Source organism: Eumetopias jubatus, unplaced genomic scaffold, assembly GCF_037043125.1.
Source record: "Eumetopias jubatus isolate StellerSeaLion01/CBP00866 unplaced genomic scaffold, mEumJub1_p1.0 scaffold_1, whole genome shotgun sequence".
Lineage (NCBI taxonomy): Eukaryota > Metazoa > Chordata > Mammalia > Carnivora > Otariidae > Eumetopias > Eumetopias jubatus.
Window position 1 is genome coordinate 155,769,171 of NW_028274807.1, and position 23,290 is coordinate 155,792,460.

The 23,290-nt window shown below is 37.4% G+C and overlaps 1 protein-coding gene across 1 annotated transcript in view; it reads left to right on the forward strand.

Moving 5' to 3' along the window:
- The window catches only part of TOPAZ1 (testis and ovary specific TOPAZ 1), a 117,711-nt gene that overhangs the window by 26,541 nt on the left and 67,880 nt on the right, over positions 1–23,290 (forward strand). The window contains exons 5-8 of the mRNA XM_088026836.1: positions 16,901–16,965; positions 19,075–19,214; positions 21,030–21,115; positions 21,838–21,963. Of these exons, the coding sequence (XP_087882962.1) occupies positions 16,901–16,965; positions 19,075–19,214; positions 21,030–21,115; positions 21,838–21,963 (417 nt within the window). The remainder of the gene's footprint in view (positions 1–16,900; positions 16,966–19,074; positions 19,215–21,029; positions 21,116–21,837; positions 21,964–23,290) is intronic.

Genomic DNA, 23,290 nt, shown 5'->3' on the forward strand with positions numbered 1-23,290 from the left:
TTTATATTTTATCTAGGGTTTATAGTTTTTACCTGCAGGAGGATTATAGCCCAATAAGACATACTCTGCTATTTCTCAAAGTGGACCTATTGTATATTCTTTTTAATTTTATACAAATGGTAGCATTTTATACAAATGGTAACATACCATTTTTTATCTTGCTTTTTAAACTTAATAAATAATGGAGGGTTTCTTTTCAATGTATGTAATTTTGCCTTGTTTTTATAATTGTATAATTATCCACTAGTGAATATACTCTATTCAACAAGTTCCACTGTTGGTGGACACTTGGTTTGTTCCCATTTTTTGCTATTTAAATATTGCTGCATTATGTATCTTTGAACATAAGGCATTTTGTATATGTGCAAGCATTTTTGGATTCTTAGAAGTAGAATTGTCAGATTGGCCTACATAAAGATGGCTGTGATTTATACTTTCAACAACATTGGGTAAGAATGCCAGTTTTCTCCCTACACACTAACCAACTCAGTATTAAAATTTTTGTCCCATCTGTCTATTTTTACAAATGACTTTTAGTTTTAATTTGCTTCTCTTATGAGACTAAGCATCTTTTAGGGTATGTTGAAAGGCCATTTATGTTTTTTTTATGAACATTCTTTTTACATTTTTTGCCCATTTTTCTTCTGAGATTTTGATCTTTTTTTACTTGTAGGAACTTTTCATATATTAAACATATTCTTACCTCATTGTCAGGGAAATACAAATCAAAACTACAATGAGATATCACCTCACACCTATCAGAATGACTAAAATTAACAACACAAGACCAACACATGTTGGCAAGGATGCAGAGAAAAGGGAACCCTCTTACACTGTTGGTGGGAATGCAGGCTGGTGCAGTCACTCTGGAAAACAGTGTGGAGGTTCCTCAAAAAGTTAAAAATAGAACTGCCCTTGATTTAGCAATTGCACTACTAGGTATTTATCAAAAGGATACAAAAATACTGGTTTGAAGGGATATGTCCACCCCAATGTTTATAGTAACATTCTCAACAATAGCCAAATTATGGAAAGAGCCCAAATGTCCATCAACTAATGAATGGATAAAAAAGATGTGCTATATATATATATATATATATATATATATATATATATATATATATACATATATATATAATGGAATATTACTTAGCCAAAAAAATTAATGAATTCTTGCTTTTTGCAATGACATGAATGGAGCCAGAGAATATTATGCTAAGTGAAGCAAGAGAAAGACAAATACCATATAATTTCACTCTTATGTAGGATTTAAGAAACAAAACAGATGAACATGAGGGGAAAAAGGCAAACCATAAAACAGGCTCTTAACTATAGAGAACAAACAGGGTTGATGGAGGGGAGATGGGCAGAGGTATGGATTAAATGGTGATGGTATTAAGGAAGGCACTTGTGATGAGCTCTGGGTATTTATGTAAATGATGAATCACAAAATTCTACACCTGAAATTAATATTACACTGAATGTTAACTAATTGGAATTTAAATGAAAACTTGAAAGTACAAAAGCACACAAAGATACATTCTTTGTCATATATTCCTGCATTTTTTCTTATTTTTTTTGTCTGTGTTCTGACTTGATTTAGGAGTTTTATTTTACCTTGAAGGAGGGTTGTTTTTATGTTTTTTATAATTTTTTTATTACGTCACCATACAGTACATCATTAGTTTTCGATGTAACCCATTGCCCCACCCTCTCCCCTCTAAAACTCTCAGTTTCTTGGATTCCGTAGTCTCTCATGGTTCGTCTCCCATTCTGATCCCCCCCTTCATTTTTCCCTTCTTTCTCCTAATGTCTTCCATACTATTCCTTATGTACCACAAATAAGTGAAACCATATGATAATTGTCTTTCTCTGTTTCACTTATTTCACTTAGAATAATCTCCTCCAGTTCCATCCATGTTGATGCAAATGTTGGGTATTCATCCTTTCTGATGGCTGAGTTACATTCGATTGTATATATGGACCACATCTTTATCCATTCATCTGTTGAAGGGCATCTCGGCTCCTTCCACAGTTTGGCCATTGCGGACATTGGTGCTATGAACATTGGGGTGCACATGGCCCTTCTTTTCACTACATCTGTATCTTTGGGGTAAATACCCAGTAGTGCAATTGTTGGGTCATAGGGTAGCTCTATTTTTAATTTTTTGAGGCATCTCCACACTGTTTTCCAAAGTGGCTGTACCAACTTGCATTCCCACCAACAGTGTAAGAGAGTTCCCCTTTCTCCACAACCTCTCCAACATTTGTTATTTCTTGCCTTGTCAATTTTTGCCATTCTAACTGGTGTAAGGTGGTATCTCAATGTGGCTTTGATTTGAATTTTCCCGATGGCTAATGCTGTTGAACATTTTTTCATGTGTCTATTAGCCATTTGTATGTCTTCTTTGGAGAAGTGTCTGTTCATGTCTTCTGCCCATTTTTTGACTTGATTATTTGTTTTTTGGGTGTTGAGTTTGAGAAGTTCTTTATAGATCTTGGATATCAGCCCTTTATCCATAATGTCATTTGCAAATACCTTCTCCCATTCTGTGGGTTGCCTCTTTGTTTTGTTGACTATTTCCTTTGCTGTGCAGAAGCTTTATATCTTGATGAAGTCCCAGAAGTTCATTTTTGCTTTTGTTTCCTTTGCCTTTGGAGACATGTTTTGAAAGAAGTTGCTGTGGCTGATGTCAAAGAGGTTACTACCTATGTTCTCCTCTAGGATTTTGATGGATTCCTGTCTCACATTGAGGTTTTTCATCCATTTAGAGTTTATCTTTGTGTATGGTGTTAGAGAATGGTCCAGTTTCATTCTTCTACATAGCTATCCAATTTTCCCAGCACCATTTATTGAAGAGACTTTTTTCCATTGCATATTTTTTCCTGCTTTGTTGAAGATTAGTTGACCATAGAGTGGAGGGTCCATATCTGGGCTCTCTATTCTATTCCATTGATCTATGTGTCTGTTTTGTGCCAGTACCATGCTATCTTGGTGATCATAGCTTTGTAACATAGCTTGAAATCAGGCATAGTGATGCCCCCAGATTTGTTTTTCTTTTTCAACATTTCCTTGGTAATTCGGGGTCTTTCCTGGTTCCATAAAAATTTTGTTTGTTCAAGCACTTTGAAAAATGCCATTGGTATTTTGATCGGGATGGCGTTCAAAGTATAGATTGCTCTGGGCAGCATTAGACATTTTAACAATATTTATTATTCTGATCCATGAGCATGGAATGTTTTTCCATCTTTCTGTGTCTTCCTCAATTTCTTTCATAAATATTCTGTAGTTTCTAAAGTATAGATCCTTTACCTCTTTTGTTAAGTTTATTCCAAGCTATCTTAAGGTTTTTGGTGCTATTATAAATGGAATTGATTCCCTAATTTCTCTTTCTACAGTTACATTGTTAGTGTATAGGAAGGCAACTGATTTCTGTGCATTGATTTGGTATCCTGCCACATTACTGAATTGCTGTATGATTTCTAGTAATTTGGGGGTGGAGTCTTTTGGGTTTTCCACATAAAGTATGTCATCAGTGAAGAGAGTTTGACTTCTTTGCTAATTTGAATACCTTTTATTTCTTTTTGTTGTCTGATTGCTGTTGCTAGGACTTCTAGTACTATGTTGAACAATAGTGGCAAGAGTGGGCATCCTTGTCGTGTTCCTGATCTTAAGGGAAAGGCTCTCAGCTTTTCCCCATTGAGAGTGATATTCGCTGTGGGATTTTCATAGATGGTTTTTATGAAATTAAGGAATGTTTCCTCTATCCCTACACTCTGAAGAGTTTTAATCAGGAAGGGATGCTGTATTTTGTCAAATGCTTTTTCTGGATCAATGGAGAGGACCATGTGGTTCTTTCTCTTATTTATGTGTTCTATTACATTGATTGATTTGTGATTGTTGAACCACCCTTTCATCCCAGGGATAAATCCGGCCTGGTCGTTTTGTATAATCCTTTTAATGTACTGTTGGATTCTATTTGCTAGGGTCTTGTTAAGAATTTTGGCATCCATATTCATCAGGGATATTGGTCTGTAATTCTCCTTTTTGATGGGGTTTGGGGATCAAGATAATGCTGGCCTCACAGAATGAGTTTGGAAGTTTTCCTTCTGTTTCTATTTTTTGAAACAGCTTCAGGAGAATAGGTATTATTTCTTCTGTGAATGTTTGGTAGAGTTCTGCAGGGAATCCATCAGGCTCTGGACTCTTGTTTTTTGGGAGGTTTTTGATCACTGCTTCAATCTCATTACTGGTTATTGGTCTATTTAGGTTGTCAGTTTCTTCTGTTTCAGTCTTCGTAGTTCATAGGTTTCCACGAATGTATCCATTTATTCCAAGTTGCTTAATTTATTGGCATATAATTGTTGATAATAATTTCTGATAATTGTTTCTCTTTCCTTGGTGTTCGTTGTGATCTCTCCCCTTTCATTCATAATTTTATTAATTTGGGCCCTTTCTCTTTTCTTTCAGATAAGTCTGGCCAGTGGTTTATTGATCTCATAAATTCTTTCAAAGAACCAGCTTCTAGTTTATTTGATTTGCTTTACTGTACTTCTGGTTACAAATTCATTGATCTCTGCTCTAAACTTAATTATTTCTCTTCTGATGCATGGCTTAGGCTTTATTTGTTGTTCTTTCTCCAGTTCTTTAAATGGGAAACTTAATTTGGGTATTTGGGATTTTTCTGTTTTCTTGAGTGAGGCATGGATGGCTATGTATTGCCCCCTTGGGACTGACTTTGCAGTATCCCACAGGTTTTGGAACAATGTGTTTTCATTCTCATTGATTTCCATGAATTGTTTAAGTTCTTCTTTGATTTCCTGGTTGACCCAAACATTCTTTTTTTTTTATTTTTTTTTTAATTTTATTATGTTATGTTAGACCATACAATACATCATTAGTTTTTTGTGTTTTTTTTAAAAATTTTTATTGTTATGTTAATCACCATACATTACATCATTAGTTTTTGATGTAGTGTTCCATGATTCATTGTTTGTGCATAACACCCAGTGCTCCACACAGAACGTGCCCTCTTTAAAACCCATCACCAGGCTAGCCCATCCCCCCACCCCCTCCCCTCTAGAACCCTCAGTTTGTTTTTCAGAGTCCATCGTCTCTCATGGTTCATCTCCCCCTCCGACTTACTCCCCTTCATTCTTCCCCTCCTGCTATCTTCTTCTTTTTCTTTTTTCTTAACATATGTTCCATTATTTGTTTCAGAAGTACAGATTTGTGATTCAACAGTCTTGGACAATTCACAGTGCTCACCATAGCACATACCCTACCCAATGTCTATCACCCAGCCACCCCGTCCCTCCCACCCCCCACCACTCCAGCAACACTCAGTTTCCTGAGATTAAGAATTCCTCATATCAGTGAGGTCATATGATACATGTCTTTCTCTGATTGACTTATTTCACTCAGCATAACACCCTCCAGTTCCATCCACATCGTTGCAAATGGCAAGATTTCATTCCTTTTGATGGCTGCATAATATTCCATTGTGTATATATACCACCTCTTCTTTATCCATTCATCTGTCGATGGACATCTTGGCTCTTTCCACAGTTTGGCTATTGTTGACATTGCTGTTATAAACATTGAGGTGCACGTACCCCTTCAGATCCCTACATTTGTATCTTTGTGGTAAATACCCAGGAGTGCAATTGCTGGATCGAATGGTAGCTCGATTTTCAACTGTTTGAGGAACCTCCATACTGTTTTCCAGAGGGGTTGCACCAGCTTGCAATCCCACCAACAGTGTAGGAGGGTTCCCCTTTCTCCGCATCCCCACCAACATCTGTCGTTTCCTGACTTGTTAATGTTAGCCATTCTGACTGGTGTGAGGTGGTATCTCATTGAGGTTTTGATTTGGATTTCCCTGATGCCGAGCGATGTTGAGCACTTTTTCATGTGTCTGTTGGCCATTTGGATGTCTTCTTTGGAAAAATGTCTGTTCATGTCTTCTGCCCATTTCTTGATTGGATTATTTGTTCTTTGGGTGTTGAGTTTGATAAGTTCTTTATAGATTTTGGATACTAGCCCTTTATCTGATATGTCATTTGCAAATATTTTCTCCCATTCTGTCGGTTGTCTTTTGGTTTTGTGGACTGTTTCTTTTGCTGTGCAAAAGCTTTTTATCTTGATGAAATCCCAATAGTTCATTTTTGCCCTGGCTTCCCGTGCCTTTGGCGATGTTTCTAGGAAGAAGTTGCTGCAGCTGAGGTCGAAGAGGTTGCTGCCTGTGTTCTCCTTTAGGATTTTGATGGACTCCTGTCTCACGTTTAGGTCTTTCAACCATTTGGAGTCGATTTTTGTGTGTGGTGTAAGGAAATGGTCCAGTTTCATTCTTCTGCATGTGGCTGTCCAATTTTCCCAACACCATTTGTTGAAGAGACTGTCTTTTTTCCATTGGACATTTTTTCCTGCTTTGTCAAAGATTAGTTGACCGTAGAGTTGAGAGTCCATTTCTGGGGTCTCTATTCTGTTCCATTGATCAATGTGTCTGTTTTTGTGCCAGTACCATACTGTCTTGATGATGACAGCTTTGTAATGGAGCTGGAAGTCCAGAATTGTGATGCCGCCAGCTTTGCTTTTCTTTTTCAACATTCCTCTGGTTATTCGGGGTCTCTTCTGGTTCCATACAAATTTTAGGATTATTTGTTCCATTTCTTTGAAAAAAGTGGATGGTATTTTGATGGGGATTGCATTGAATGTGTACATTGCTCTAGGTAGCATTGACATCTTCACAATGTTTGTTCTTCCAATCCATGAGCATGGAACGTTTTTCCATTTCTTTGTGTCTTCTTCAATTTCTTTCATGAGTATTTTATAGTTTTCTGAGTACAGATCCTTTGCCTCTTTGGTTAGATTTATTCCTAGGTATCTTATGGTTTTGGGTGCAATTGTAAATGGGATCGACTCCTTGATTTGTCTCTCTTCTGTCTTGTTGTTGGTGTATAGGAATGCCACTGATTTCTGTGCATTGATTTTATATCCTGCTACTTGACTGAATTCCTGTATGAGTTCTAGCAGTTTTGGGGTGGAGTCTTTTGGGTTTTCCACGTACAGTATCATATCATCTGCAAAGACTGAGAGTTTGACTTCGTCTTTGCCGATTTGGATGCCTTTAATTTCTTTTTGTTGTCTGATTGCTGTGGCTAGGACTTCTAATACTATGTTGAATAGCAGAATATGGTGATAGTGGACATCCCTGCTGCGTTCCTGACCTGAGGGGAAAAGCTCTCAGCTTTTCCCCATTGAGAATGATATTCGCTGTAGGTTTTTCATAGATGGCTTTTATGATGTTGAGGTATGTACCCTCCATCCCTATACTCTGAAGAGTTTTGATCAAGAAAGGATGCTGTACTTTGTCAGATGCTTTTTCTGCATCTATTGAGAGGATCATATGATTCTTGTTCTTTCTTTTGTTAATGTATTGTATCACGTTGATTGATTTATGGATGTTGAACCAACCTTGAAGCCCAGGGATAAATCCCACTTTGTCATGGTGAATAATCCTTTTAATATACTTTTGAATCCTATTGGCTAGTATTTTGGTGAGAATTTTTGCATCCATGTACATCAAGGATATTGGTCTGTAATTCTCCTTTTTGATGGGGTCTTTGTCTGGTTTGGGGATCAAGGTAATGGTGGCCTCATAAAATGAGTTTGGAAGTTTTCCTTCCAATCTATTTTTTGGAACAGTCTCAGGAGAATAGGTATTAAAATTCTTCTTTAAATGTTCGTTAGAATTCCCCTGGGAAGCCATCTGGCCCTGGGCTTTTGTTTGTTGGGAGATTTTTGTTGACTGCTTCAATTTCCTTAGTGGTTATAGGTCTGTTCAGGTTTTCTATTTCTTCCTGGTTCAATTTTGGTAGTTGATACATCTCTAGGAATGCACCCATTTCTTCCAAGTTATCTAATTTGCTGGCATAGAGTTGCTCATAATATGTTCTTCTAATTGTTTGTATTTCTTTGGTGTTGGTTGTGATCTCTCCTCTTTCATTCATGATTTTGTTGATTTGGGTCATTTCTCTTTTCTTTTTGATAAGTCTGGACAGGGGTTTATCAATCTTGTTAATTCTTTCCAAGAACCAGCTTCTAGTTTCGTTGATCTGTTCTACTGTTCTTTTGGTTTCCATTTCATTGATTTCTGCTCTCATCTTTATATTGTCTCTTCTTGTGCTGGGTTTAGGATTTATTTGCTGTTTTTCTCTGGCTTTTTCAGGTGTAGGGTTAGGTTGCGTATTTGAGACCTTTCTTGTTCCTTGAGAAAGGCTTGTATTGCTGTATACTTTCCCCTTATGACTGCCTTTGCTGTATCCCAAAGATTTTGAACAGTTGTGTTTTCATTTTCATTGATTTCCATGAATTTTTTTTAATTCTTCTTTAATTTCCTGGTTGATCCATTCGTTCTTTAGTAGGATCCTCTTTAGCCTCTATTTATTTGAGTTCTTTCTGACTTTCCTCTTGTGATTGAGTTCTAGTTTCAAAGCATTGTGGTGTGGAAATATGCAGGGAATAATCCCAGTCTTTTGGTACCGGTTGAGACCTGATTTGTGACCGAGAATGTGATCTATTCTGGAGAATGTTCCATGGGCGCTAGAGAAGAATGTGTATTCCGCTGTTTTGGGATGGAATGTTCTGAATATATCTGTGAAGTCCATTTGGTCCCATGTGTAATTTAAAGTCTTTATTTCCTTGTTGATCTTTTGCTTAGATGATCTGTCCATTTCAGTCAGGCTAGTGTTAAAGTCCCCCACTATTATTGTATTGTTGTCAATGTGTTTCTTTGCTTTTGTTATTAATTGCCTTATATAATTGGCTGCTCCCATGTTAGGGGCATAGATATGTACAATTGTTAGATCTTCTTGTTGGATAGACCCTTTAAGTAGGATATAGTGTCCTTCCTCATCTCTTATTACAGTTTTTGTTTTAAAATCTAATTTCTCTGATATAAGGATTGCCACTCCAGCTTTCTTTTGGTGTCCATTAGCATGGTAAATGGTTTTCCACCCCCTCACTTTCAATCTGGGGGTGTCTTTGGGTCTAAAATGAATCTCTTGCAGACAGCATACGGATGGGTCTTGTTTTTTAATCCAATCTGATAGCCTGTGTCTTTTGATTGGGGCATTTAGCCCATTTACAATTCAGGGTAACTATTGAAATCTATGAATTTAGTGCCTGTAAGGTGACTGTTACTGTATATTGTCTGTGTTCCTTTCTGATCTATGCTGCTTTTAGGTTCTCTCTTTGCTTAGAGGACCCCTTTCAATAGTTCTTGGAGGGCTGGTTTCGTGTTTGCAAATTCCTTTAGTTTTTGTTTGTCCTGGAAGCTTTTGATCTCTCCTTCAATTTTCAATGAGAGCCCAGCTGGATATAGTATTCTTGGCTGCATATTTTTCTTGTTTAGTGCTCTGAAGATATCATGCCAGTCCTTTCTGGCCTGCCAGGTCTCTGTGGATAGGTCTGTTGCCAATCTAATGTTTCTACCGGTGTAGGTTACAGATCTCTTCTCCTTAGTGGCTTTCAGGATTTTCTCTTTGTCTCTGAGACTTGTAAGTTTTACTATTAGATGTCGGGGTGTTGACCTATATTTATTTTGTGGGGGGTTCTCTGTGCCTTCTGGATTTTGATGCCTGTTTCCTTCCTCACATTAGGGAAGTTCTCTGCTATAATTTGCTCCAATATACCTTCTGCCCCTCTCTCTCTTTCTTCTTCTGGGATCCCAATTATTCTAATGTTGTTTCATCTTATCGTATCACTTATCTCTCGAATTCTGCCCTCATGATCCTGTAGTTATCTCTCTTTTTCTCAGCCTCTTTATTTTCCATCATTTGGTCTTCTATATCGCTGATTCTCTCTTCTGCCTCATTTATCCTAGCAGTTAGTGCCCCCATTTTTGATTGCACCTCATCAATAGCCTTTTTGATTTCCACTTGGTTAGATTTTAGTTCTTTTATTTCTCCAGAAAGGGTTTCTCTAATAACTTCCACGCTTTTTTCAAGCCCAGCTAGCATCTTTAAAGTCATGATTCTGAACTCTAGTTCCGACATAGTACTAATGTCCGTATTGAGTAGGTCCCTGGCAGACGGTACTACCTCTTGTTCTTTTTGCTGAGGTGATTTTTTTGTCTTGTCATTTTGTCCAGAGGAGAATAGATGAATGAGAGAACAGAATGGTAACAGGTTAACAACGTCCCCAGCAAATATACTCTATACAAATCAGAAAAGACCTGAAACCAGGGGGCAAGAAAGGGAAAGAAGGAAAAAAGAAAGAGAGAGAAAAAAAAGAAAAAGATAAAAACATACAAAAATAAAACAAAACAAAAAAAACAGAATATGATCAAATATGATCAGGCTAGTGCATAGATCAGTGCCACACAGTAGTTTTTGGGCGATTTTGGTCTGTTAGAAGAAAGTGCCTGCTAAAATTTTAAAGGAAGAAAGACTTATATATGTGCAAAATAAGGGTTGATACAATTAAGGATGGAATATGACTATAAAGATGAAAATTATAAAAGATTTTATAAAAGGAATTGATAAGAAGTGTTTGAAAAAAGGAAGAGGAAGATTTAAAAAAAAAAGAGAATGTGATCAGGTAGGAGACTAGAACAAAGCCATACACTAGTGATTTAGGGTATATTTTGATCTGTTAGAAGAAACTGTATCTCAAAATTTTAAAGAGAGAACAACTTATATATATATATGCCAAAAATAAGGGGTAACTACTATGAAGGGATAAAATATGACTCTAAGAATGAAAAATAAAAAATGTTTTTTTAAAAAAGGGATTGATACGATGTTGGTTAAAAAAGGGAAAAAGAAAAATTTTAAAAACAGTTAAAAAAATTAACTTTGAAAAAGTAATGAATCATGGTAAAAAAGCCAGGAATTCTATGTGCAATATTCCCCTAGCGCTGGAGTTCTCCCGTTCTCCTTGATCGGTAAACTTGGTCTTGGCTTGCTGGTTGTTGTGCTGATCTTCTGGGGGAGGGGCTTGTTGCTGCGGTTCCCAAATGTCTTTGCCGGAGGCGGATTTTCCCCGCCCTTGTGAGTCCGGGCTAAGCAAGCTGCTCGGGTTTGCTCTCAGGAGCTTTTGTTCCCCGCAAGCTCTCGGTACAGCTTTGGAGGACCAGGGTGAAAATGGTGGCCTCCCAATCTCTGCCCAGAGGAGGTGAGAACTCGGGGCCTCAGTCCTCAGTGTGCCCCCAGAGAAAAGCAGTCACTCCCATCTCCCCAGTCTCCAGCCGCACTCCATGCTCACCTCGCCTGTGACCCAGCGTTTGTATCTCTGGCGCCCGACCCCGTGTGGCGTCTTCAAATCCAGCAGATCTCTGCGGTGCGCTCCCGCGCCGCTCCTCCCAGGGGATGAAGGGGAGTCTCCCCAGCTTTGCCGCTTGTTGGGTCCCTGCTGGAGGAGCTGTGGCCCGACTGGGCTGCAGATCACAGTTTATGGCAACCCCGAGCTGAGAGCCTGCGCCTTGGCTCCGTCTCTGCAGCCAGCTTCCCTGCTCCAATACCTGGGTGCTTTGCCGCACTCAGGCACCCCCGGTCTTTCTGTGACCCCGAGGGTCCTGAGACCACGCTGTCCCGCAAGGGTTCCACCCCCTGCTTAGCCACTGGAGGAACGTCCCTCCACGGAGCTGACTTCTAAAAGTTCCGATTTTGTGCTCGACGGCTCTATCACTTGCCAGAAGCGGCCAATGGAGGCCCCCTTCCCCGCTGTCTATCCTCCCGAATATCGCCTCAGATTCACTTCTCCACAGGTCCTACCTTCCAGTAAGTGGTCACTTCTCTGTTCAGAGAGTTGTTGCTACTCTCTTCTCTTATCTCCTGTTGAGTTCGTAGGTGTTCAGAATGGTTTGATCCCTATTCAGCTGAATTCCTGAGACCAGACGAAATCCAGGTCTCCTACTCCTCTGCCATCTTGCTCCACCCCCTCCTGACCCAAACATTCTGAAGCAGGATGGCCTTTAGCTTCCAAGTGTTTGAATTTCTTCCAAATTTTTTCTTGTGATTGAGTTCCAGTTTTAAAGCATTATGCCCTGAGAATATGCAGGGAATAATCTCAGTCTTTTGGTATCGGTTGAGACCTGATTTGTGACCCAGTCTGTGATCTTTTCTGGAGAAAGTTCCATGCGTGTTTGAGAAGAATGAGTATTCTGTTTTGGGGTGGAATGTTCTGTATATATCTATGAGGTCCATCTGGTTCAGTGTATCATTCAAAGCTCTTGTTTCTTTGTTGATTTTCTGCTTGGATGATCTGTCTATTGCCAAGAGTGGAGTGTTGAAGTCTCCTACTACTAGCGTATTATTATCAATATGTCTCTTTATTTTGGTTAACAGTTGGCATATGTAGTTGGCTGCTCCTCTGTTGGGGGCACAGATATTTACAGTTGTTAGATCCTCTTGTTGGATAGACTCTTTTAGCATGATATAGTGTCCTTCTGTATCTCTAACTACAGTCTTTAGCTTACAATCTAATTTTCCTGGTATGAGAATTGCTACTCCAGCTTTCTTTTGAGGTCCGTTGGCATGAAAAATGGTTTTTCATCCTTCACTTTCAGTCTGGATGTATCTTTAGGTTCAAAACAAGTCTCTTGTAGACAGCATATGGATGGGTCCTGCCTTTTTATCCAGTCTGCAACCCTGTTCCATTTCATAGGAGCGTTTAGGCCATTCACGTTAAGAGTGATTATTGAAAGATGTTATTTTATTGTCATCATGTTGCCTGAGAAGTCCTTGTTTCTATAGATCGTCTTTGTAAATTTCTGATCTATATCACTCTTAGGGTCTTTCTCCTTTTATAGAACCCCCCTTAATATTTCTTGCAGGGCCATCTTGGTGGTCACATATTCTTTTAATTTCTTTTGGTCTTGGAAGCTCCTTGTCTCTCCATCCACTCTGAATGACAGCCTTGCTGGATAAAGTATTTTTGGCTGCATGTTCTTCTCATTTAGTACCCTGAATATGTCTTGCCAGCCCTTTCTGGCTTGCCAGGTCTCTGTGAACAGGTCTGATGTTATTCTGATGTTCCTCCCTCTGTACGTAAGAAATCTCTTCCTCCTCACTGTTTTCAAGATTGTTTCCTTGGATCTAAGATTTGCAGATTGTACCATTCTATGTTGTGGCGTCAGTCTATTTTCATTGATCTTGGGAGGGGTCTTCTCTGTCTCTTGGTCACAAATGCTTGTTTCCTTCCCCAGATTAGGGAAGTTCTCAGCTACGATTTGCTCAAATATATCTTCTAGACCTTTCTCTCTCTGCACCCACTCCGGGATCCCAATAATTCTGATATTGGAATGTTTCATTGAGTCACTCATCTCTCAGTTTGATTCCTTGGATTTTAATTTGTTTTTCCCATGCCACCTCAATTTCCTTCTTTTCTATCATTTTATCCTCTATCTCACTAATTCTTTCTTTTGCCTTATTTACCCTGGCAGTCAGAGTATCCAGTTTGTACTGCATTTCATTCATAGCATTTTTAAGTTTGGACTGATTAGATCTCATTTTCATTGTTGTTAATATTTTTCTCAAGCCTAGATACCGCCTTGGTAACTGTTACTCTGAAGTCAATTTCTAACATCTTGGTTATATCCATATCCATTAGTTCTGTGGCAGAGGCCACAGTCTCTGAGTCTTTCCTTTGTTGTGGGTTACTCCTATTAGTCATTCTGTTGAGGGGTGGTTGGGGGAATGTATAGAGTCCAAATTATTGACCACAACCCAAGCAAGATGCACCTGTTTTATGGGGACCTTAGGGTTGTCAGCCTCTTGTTCTTCCAGGCTGTCTTCTAGGGAAAGGGCCTGCAGTGCTGTTACTCAGGCAACCCTGTTTGGGCAGAGTTGCCCTGCCCCCTGTGAGGTGGGAGCTGGGTGGGCTCAGTAAAAACCAGTTTTTGGAGGCTTTTGTTCTCTGGCGGCTTTCCCTGGTGGCTTTAAGTGTTTCTTCCAAGAGTCAGATCAGAAGTGACTGTATCCAAATCTCTGTCTCAGAACAGAGAGATTGCAGTCTGCTCTTCAGTTAGCTCTCCAGGTCACACTGTCTCCATTTCTGTCTGTGCTGCTAAAAACCACAGTGTCCTGGGTTGTGTGTCCCATAGCAGTACTCTCAGCCCTAGCTTCCAGGTCTGGGCACATCTCTGCCCTTTGTGCTTCTAAAACCGCCAGCCACCCCCAGTTTTGCACCCGCGCCCCCCAGATCCAGGCTTCAGTCTGGTGGGCTTCCCTAAATTCCTTTCCCCTCCACTACCAGTCTGCGAGTCTGTGCCCGGTCCCCAGCGCTGGAGGCTTTTGTGCTCCAGGGGTACAGGATCCTGGAGGCTCCCCCTTCTGTTTATCTTCTGATATCTGCCCGCAGAATCACAGCTCCTCACTTCATACCTGGAGACCAACCACCAGAGATATTCTGTTTGTAGAGATCCAGATCTATCTTCTTACATCTCAGGCTGTTTTCCTGGGTGTTTAGAATGGCCTGGTAGATATCCAGCTCAATTCTGGGGACCGGTTGGAATAGGGTCCCCTACTCCTCCGCCATCTTTTCTCCTCCAAGGAGGTTTTTATTTTTGGTCAAATCTGTTAGTTTTCTGTTAGGATATTTGAGTTATGAGTCATATTTAGAGAAGCCCTTCCCCATTTCAGGATTTAAAATTTTCTCCTGTATTTTCTCCTGGTGTTTTTTAATGTTTTTTTATCATGTTTGAATTTTTATCTGTCTGAATCTAAAATTTATCTTGGGAGAAAGAATGTAGAGACAGTGTACCCTTAAAAATTTTTTTTGATAGATGATTTTTGCATACTTTGTATTCTCCTTGTATAAAAATATCTAGGGCGCCTGGGTGGCTCAGTTGGTTAAGCGACTGCCTTCGGCTCAGGTCATGATCCTGGAGTCCTGGGATCGAGTCCCACATCGGGCTCCCTGCTCAGCAGGGAGTCTGCTTCTCCCTCTGACTCTTCTCCCTCTCATGCTGTCTCTCATTCTCTCTCTCTCAAATAAATAAATAAAATCTTTAAAAAAAATAAAAATAAAATAAAAAATAAATAAATAAAAATATCTAAAATATTTATATTCAGACCTGTTGGATATCATAATTAATGGTTTCTGCTTTTGGTGTCATGCTTAGGCTTTCTCCACTCTCCAAATTATACAAATACCCACCTTTACTTTATTTTTGCTACTTTTGATATTTATTTTTTATATTTAAATCTTTAATGAACCTAAAAAGTATTTTGGTGTTTTTTTTAATTTTATTTTCTAAAAAGTATTTTGACATGGTGAGTTGGTACCAAACTTATTTTCTATCCTTTTAACCTGTATTCTTACTGCCATTTATTGAATCATTTCCTCACAAATTTCAAATGCTATTTTAATATTTTCAAATTTTTATGTATGGAACTATTCCTTCACTTTTCTTTTGTTTCATTAATTGCTCAGGTCCTTGTACTAATAACATACTGCCAATTATTTGAAAAATAAAAATAGCGAGCAAAATAAAAATAAAACAAGGAAGGCTTTCTTTAAAAGACATGAAGGCATATTATAAATTTAAAATATTTTTTGGCTGTTCTCCTAAGAGTGCTTTAAACTCAAAAGATAAAGTAGTTTTTAAAATGTATAAATTAATTTGGGGAGAATTAACATCTTTACTTTTAATAGTCTTATTCAGGAACATGGTATATTTTTATATTTGTGTATGTTTTATGTTTTCAGTTGATTTTTATAATTTTCTTTGTAAAGGTTAATAGTATATGCAGTGTGTATCATTGTAATACGTGATTATGTACTTTATTTTTTTAAAAGATTTCATTTATTTATCTAACAGGGAGAGAGCACAAGCAGGGGGAGCTGCAGGCAGAGGGAGGAGCAGACTCCCCATTGAGCAGGGAGCCCAATGTAGGACTCGATCCCAGGACCCCAAGATCATGACCTGAGCTGAAGACAGACTCTTAACGGACTGAGCCACCTAGGCACACTGTGATTATATACTTTAAAAAAGAACAGTTGTTGGGGTGCCTGGGTGGTTCAGTTGGTTAAGCATCCGACTCTTGATTTTAACTTAGGTCATGATCTCGGGGGGTTGTGAGATTGAGCCCAGAGTTGAGCTCCATGCCTGCTTAAAATTCTCTCTCTCCTTCTCCATCTGCCCATCCCTCCATGTCTGCTTTTGTTGTATCTCTGTTAGAAGATGGGTGTTAGCTGAATCTACTGTAATAATTTTACAATATATGTAAATCCAACCATCATGCTGAATGCCTTAAACTTACATATATCAATTTTCAATGAGACTGGAAAAATTTTTAATAGTGAAAAAGTTTAATTTTTCAAAGTTAAAAAAACTAGAAAGATATAAAGTAAGATATTGAATGGTTATCTCTGCTCAAGTGATTTGGGGTTTAATTTTCTTGGTACCTGCCTGTTTTTTCAAAAGTTTAATATTTAAGCATGTATAACTTCCTTATATTTAGAAAGTCACAATTCCAGAACACTAATGTGAAATGTTTTAAGTATAGTGATATACGAAATACATATAAATACTTATAATGACAAAAATAAATTTTTGTTCATAAATGCCATATGAAAATAAAAATCACTTAAAGCCTTTTATCTGAATGAAAACAAATACAATTTTCACTGTTCATAATAATTTTAAATGTTGGCTTATATAACTAAAAGTGATGTCAAAAGCTGAGAAAATTTATGATTTCTACTAGCTTTTCTCTTAAGAGTGGAATTTTTAAGTCAATATTCAGTATTTCAAATATAGAGTTGTCAATTGGCCATAAGCTAGTGGTTCAATTAACATCCAATACATTCTAAATAATCTAGTAAGCCTCATAGCTTAATATGGAATACAGAAATATTCACTTGTACTTTTTAACCATAATCTCTTCACAGTGTAGATTTTCAGAAAAGGTGACTATTAAAGAAGAAAAAGAAAATATTTTTGAAGTTTGCAAAAGGTCTGTACCATTTTTAATTATGTAATTTTAAAATAGTCATATAATTTGTGTTTTGAGTGTGTTTTTCATTCTCTGCCCTATGGACTTGGGCTACTATGCCTTCAGCCATACATGGATATTATTAATTGGTGTATCAGATATACCCAGATGTCAGGGATACTTTCAGGTACCTTAAAGCTGTGATAAAGTTTTTTGAGCCATTAAAATATTTTTCTGAGGAAGAAATAAGGAATAGTGATAAAAGAAAAAAGAATGTGTACATGACTTTTATGAAGGTAAAATGACATAAATCTGATGAATATTGCAGTTTGCAGGTATCTGATGTGGTTGTGGTAATTAGTACTAAGAGTTACAGTACATTCACTAGAACATATGCAAATAACAAACTTAGTGTTGGGGGACACATTGGAGATCACCTGATCCATCCTGCACCCCCGTTTTGCTGTTGAGGCAAGGTATACTCAGATCAGGTGACAAATGTGTTCAAGTCCTTTTATATTAAGGCAGTAGTTTTCAAAGTGTGATTCTTGTAGCAGCAGCCTCAAGTGGGAACATGTCAGAAATACACATTATTTGGTCGTGTCCCTGACCTGCTGAATCAAAAACTCTGGAGATGGGGCCCATCAGTCTGTGTTTCAGCAAGGCTACCATCTGATCCTAATACTTGCTCAAGTTTGAGAACCATTGTATGAAGGAAGAGCCTAGGTGAGAATTAGATTGGCACAGAAACCCAGTTTGATCCATGACCATCTGAAATTTTAAAAGGGAAAAAATGACAAAAGTTAACTTCTTTTTCTATTGAAAGCATTTTGCTTACAAACCAAATAGTGTCATTGCAGCCTGAAGAGTTTTATCATCAATTTGGCTCTACCACAATGACCACGAGTGTGACATTGGACAAGTCACTACATTACCCCAAACTTCAGTCATCCAATCAGAAACAAAAGAATTTTACTAGATAATCTCTTCCATCTGTAAAATTCCATAATTCTTATTTGTTTGTTCTACATCATTGCTCTTGTTTTGAGAAAGGTTATGTTGATTGCACATATTAATGATATCCCAAGTTGGAAGGGGAAGTGAATATCTTTATTTTCTGTGTAATTTTTTTTAAGATTTTATTTATTTGAGAGAGAGAGAGAGTGAGCGCACGCATGCGCATGAGTAGGGGGAGGGGCGGAAGGAGAAGCAGACTCCCCGCTGAGCAGGGAAGCCTGATGCAGGGCTTGATCCCAGGGTGCGATCAAGACCTGAGCCAAAGGGAGACACCTCACTGTTTAACCGACTGGACACCCAAGTGCCCCCTGTGTAATTTTTAAGCTCTGTCAATGCTACTAAGTTTGAACTGTTATAAGTGTGGGACCTCTTCTTTCTTACTATTTTTATTTTCCTCTGGCCCAGGAAACCCCAGCTGAAAAAGCTTATTAGAATTGTTTTTAAGGTAAAATATTACAGTATCTGAGTGATTTTTCTCCTAAAAACTAAATTCATTTATATCTGTCAGTCAGCTTTGAGATACTTCCCATTCTCCCCCTTGCTTATTTTTTTTTCTAGGTAAGTGAAATTCCAGAAAACTCTTGTTTTTCCAAAATTGGTTATATGGAATCTCACATATTAAAATATAGTCGAAGCTGTTTAAATCTAAGCAACCAAGAACAGTACATTTTTTATACCTTCTTCCCAAAGGAAGTTCTTAAGTACATGTATAAATTTATTAAATATACTTGTCCTGAAGAATAATTTATAATTCATTAATTTCACTGCACTATCAATAGAATAACTGGGTGATCTTTTCTGGATTAGAATGGCTAGCTCAGTTCCTCCTTAGAATTTTTGTCTTGCATGATCAAAAATATTCTGCTCTAGTTTTTAACCCAACCACCTTATTCCTACCTCTACCCCGGCCATTTAACAAGCATTGGTTTTCTATTTAAGAAGGCAAGAACACTTATTGAAAATACTGAAGAATCATAGGATGGTAATAGTACACAACATGGTCTATAGCGTATACATAGTGTGTTAGGTTGTGTTTCCACTTACTTGATTCTCATTACTTTAATGTTCTTAGAATAAATTTAAATTCTGCTTTTGGCTTTTCTGCTCACACAGTGAAGGTTCTAAAAATGCGGAGATTATGGTTGGTGAAAGTCAGTTGGCAGTACTGGCCCCAAAACCTCTGTGCTTATCAGTGCCACCTTTGAATCTAAGTGGTCATCAAGAAGATATATTACTGAAGCCCTGGATGAATGGTACTGTTTTCTTAATAAAATTCTGTTGGCTTTTGAAAATACAGAAAGTGTATAGGAGATTTTTTTCACCAAAAACCAAAAAGGTTAGAAAAATCAAGACAAGCCTAGAATATGTTAAAATTGGAAAGTTTGTATACCTTTACTTAGAACTTTTGATGGAACAATTTCTTAAATATCTGTATTTATGTGATAGTGGTAGTATAGATAAAATTACAGGTTATACCTAAAATATTCATATTTTAGTTGAATATCTTAGAATTTTATAATGTATTTTAGAATTTGTGTCAATTTTTTTTGATAATCCATAATGCTTTGAACAAAATAAGCTAGACTGAAGAATGAATTTAGAAACAATAAAATTTCTTTGTGTAGCCCAAACCTAATTCTTCTGTACTTTCCTGTTAACTGACTTTGTGCTGCCTGGTGTTGTGTACTACAGCAGCATGCCCAGATGATCGTGTGTTTTATCTTCAAAAACCTTAACAGTTTTTGTAATGAAAATTACAGCAAAGCTATGCAGCAGAAACTTAAGCTTGTTCCAAATTCATCTGAATGCTGCCAAGTGAAAACTGAAATTATTTAAAATATTTTTATTTTTTTATCTTTAGAGAAAAACATTTCTAAATGTCCTAATTCTCATTTTAAAATTTAGGCCAACATTAAGGGATAGAATGCCTGGTGTATTAGTAGCTCAGGCAGCCATAACAAAATACCACAGACTGGGTGGCCTAAATGACAGAAATTTATTTCACACAGTTATGGAGGCTAGAAGTCTAAGATCAGGGTTCTGGCAGGATTCAGTTTCTGGCTCTCTTCCTGGCGTACAGATGGCTGCCTTCTTGCTAAGTCCTCACATGGCCTTTCCTTGATGCATGTGCATGGAAACAGAGAGCAATTCTCCGATGTCTCTTCTTACAAAGACACTAATTCCATCAAATCAGTGTCTCACCCTTATGACCCCATTTAACCTTAATTAGTTCTGTAAAAGGACCTGTTTTCAAGATTTTATTTATTTATTTGACAGAGAGAGCGAGAGAGCGTGCACACACAAGCAGACAGCAGCAGGGAGAGGGAGAAGCAGGCTCCCCACTGAGCAGGGAACCTGATGCAGGGCTAAATCCCAGAACCATGGTATCATAACCTAAGCCAAAGGCAGATGCTCAACTGACTGAGCCACCCAGGCACCCCGAAAAGGCCGTATCTTCAAATAAAGTCACATTGGGGGTTAGGGCTTAAACACAGGAATTTGTTGGGGGTATCTAGTTCATTGCATAATACCTGGGTTTGTCAGTTTTCCTTTCCGAAGTGGTCACCAAATTACAATTTTAATTGTGTATCATATATGTATGTTTAATATGGAGACTGTCATTTGAATACAGTATTCAGTGCTGCTGTATAAGCTTTTTAAGAAAGTATCTTCAGCTTAAAATGAGTTTAAAATTTTACATTTAGGCCTAGAAATACCTAAGGAGCAGCTAAGATGTAAATCATTTTTTATTTCACAGGCACACACTGTAGCATCATAGTCTGTGAACTGAGTATGAGTAGTCCAAAGTGAAACTTTAAAGCAGATAGTAGTGGTACTCTGTTCCATTGTTATGAAGGGAAGAAGCTGTAACATGTTGGTGTGTGATGTCATTCTTTTTTGTTTTGTTTTGTTTTAATTTTTATTGTTATGTTAATCACCATATATTACATAATTTGTTTTGGTGTACTGTTCCATGATTCATTGTTTGTTCATAACACCCAGTGCTCCATGCAGAATGTGCCCTCCTCAATACCCAGGTGTGTGATGTCATTCTTAATCATTTCTAGATTTCAGATTTCCAGGAAAACATTCTCTCCTAAAGCTTCAGAATCCTGAAACTTGTGAAATATTTAAGAGGGAAAAAAATGTAGGGGTAAGTCTTCCATATAAAACAAATAATCTTATAAAGCACATATTTTGGTTGTATTTCCCTATCATTTTTTAAGCACTTCTGGCCATTTACAGATTTTGAATGGCAGTTGATGGTAAGAAGGAGAAAATGAGTAGTGATTCAGGAGATATTCACAAATAATATAAGAGGTTGAAAGCAGAAGGCTGGGTGGGTAGGGTGGAGAGGGGATATCCAAAACAGAAAATATAGGATGAAAAGTTCCCTGTGATATAAGACAAAGCTAGTGATAGCAGTTTATAGGGAAAGTTTGTTGTAAATACTTTGATTCTGTCACTTCTCTTTCTGTTAATCAGAAAAGCTACGGAAAGTTTGGGTTCTAAATAAATGCATCTGAAATATGCATGTTATAATAGAATAACTTTTTATAAAAGCAGAGGGGGCAGGTGTATGAGAAAGTGGAGGGAATGTATAAACTTATAAAAACATGTAAAGTAAAGCAGTAGTAACTTTGGAATATTTTATACTGAAGGAAATTGCAAAAATTTAGACAAATCATTTTAAATTTTTTTTTCATTATTTTTGAAAATATAAATTGGAGGTTTTTTTTTTATCAAGTCAACAAACTATTTGTCTTGATAGATACTGTTTTGGGTATATAATATTTCTGGTTCCTTCAAATACTTTCTCACTTGATTATGGTGTTTTACAATTAACATAGAAAGAGAATTTATCTAATTTTCTAGGTGTTCCAGAAGCCCTTAGGGTTGATGCTACCCCATAGATATTGCAAATTTCATTTTAACACGTTACGTGGCTGTGAGCGATCACAATGCAAGTTTGCTCATGTGCCTGAGCAAGGGGATGAAAAGGTAAAATATGTAAAGTCTTTGAAGTAGAGATTGTTTTAATGATCATCTCAATCATATGTTTTAATTCAGATTTTTTTTGACTCCTAGTAGCATAGATGAGCTTTGCCTGGTTTTGTGCTTTATATAAATGAAATCATACAGTCTGCATTCTTTAGTTTCTGGCTATTTTTTGCTCAATATTTTTGAGATTCATCTATATTTTTTACTTAATTATAAACATTTCTTTCTCATTGCTGTATAATATTGAATATTCCATTGTGTGAGTATATCAAAATTTATTGATAAATACTACTTTTGATTCATTTGGGTGGTTTCTAAATTTGGTAATTACAATAGTGATGCTATCAGTGTTCTTCTGCATGTCTTTTGGTGAATATATGTACACTTTCTGATGGGTTATACTTAAAACTGGAATTGCTGGGTCATAGGATCTGCATATGTTCAACTTTAGTCAACACTGCTAAACAGATTTCTGAAGTGGTCTGCCAAATTAGGCTCTCACCAGCAATGTCTGAGAGTTCTGGTTGCTTCATAGCCTTACCAGCTCTTGGTATTTATCAGCCTTTTAACTTTAGCCATTCTGGTGGGTGGGGAGTGATGCCTTCCCTGATGATGATTGATGAAGCTGAGCATCTTTCAAAATCATTGGACATTTGGATACCCTCTTTTGGGAAATACCTAAATATTTTGCCTATATTCTATGGGATTGTCTTTTTCTTATGTATCTTAAGAATTCTTTATATAGTCTAAGTTCTTTGTTGGATATATGGATAGCAGGTAACTTTTACTAGTGTACAGGTTACCCTTTCACCCTCTAAAAAGTGTCTTTTGGTAAACAGAATTTCTTAATTTTTATGTAGTCCAATTTTGTCAATTTTTTATGTTAACTTTTTGCATCCTGTTGAAATCTTTGCCAAGATCTTATGTTTTTTTCTTTAAAAGGTCTATTTTTTATCTTTGCATTTAGAACACTAAATCACCTGGTATTGATTTTTGTTTATGATGTGAGAAAAAGCTCAAGATAAATGTTTTTTCCCATGTGGATCCCTAAGTGACCCAACACAATTTACTAAAAAAAGACCATTCTTTCCCCCACTGTACTGCAGGGTCACCATGTCATATAAATCAGCTGATTATATATGAGTGGGTCTATTTGTAGGCTCTCTGTTCTAATCCATTGGTAAATGTATTTATCCTTGCACCAGTAAATGGTTATTTTTTAAATGACCTAAATAAGGTTTTTTTAAATTTCGAATGTTCAAGAGTTTCCTCCCTTCCCCAATTGCTTGCTAATCTTGTCTATTTCCTTGACTATTTCTTTGTCAGC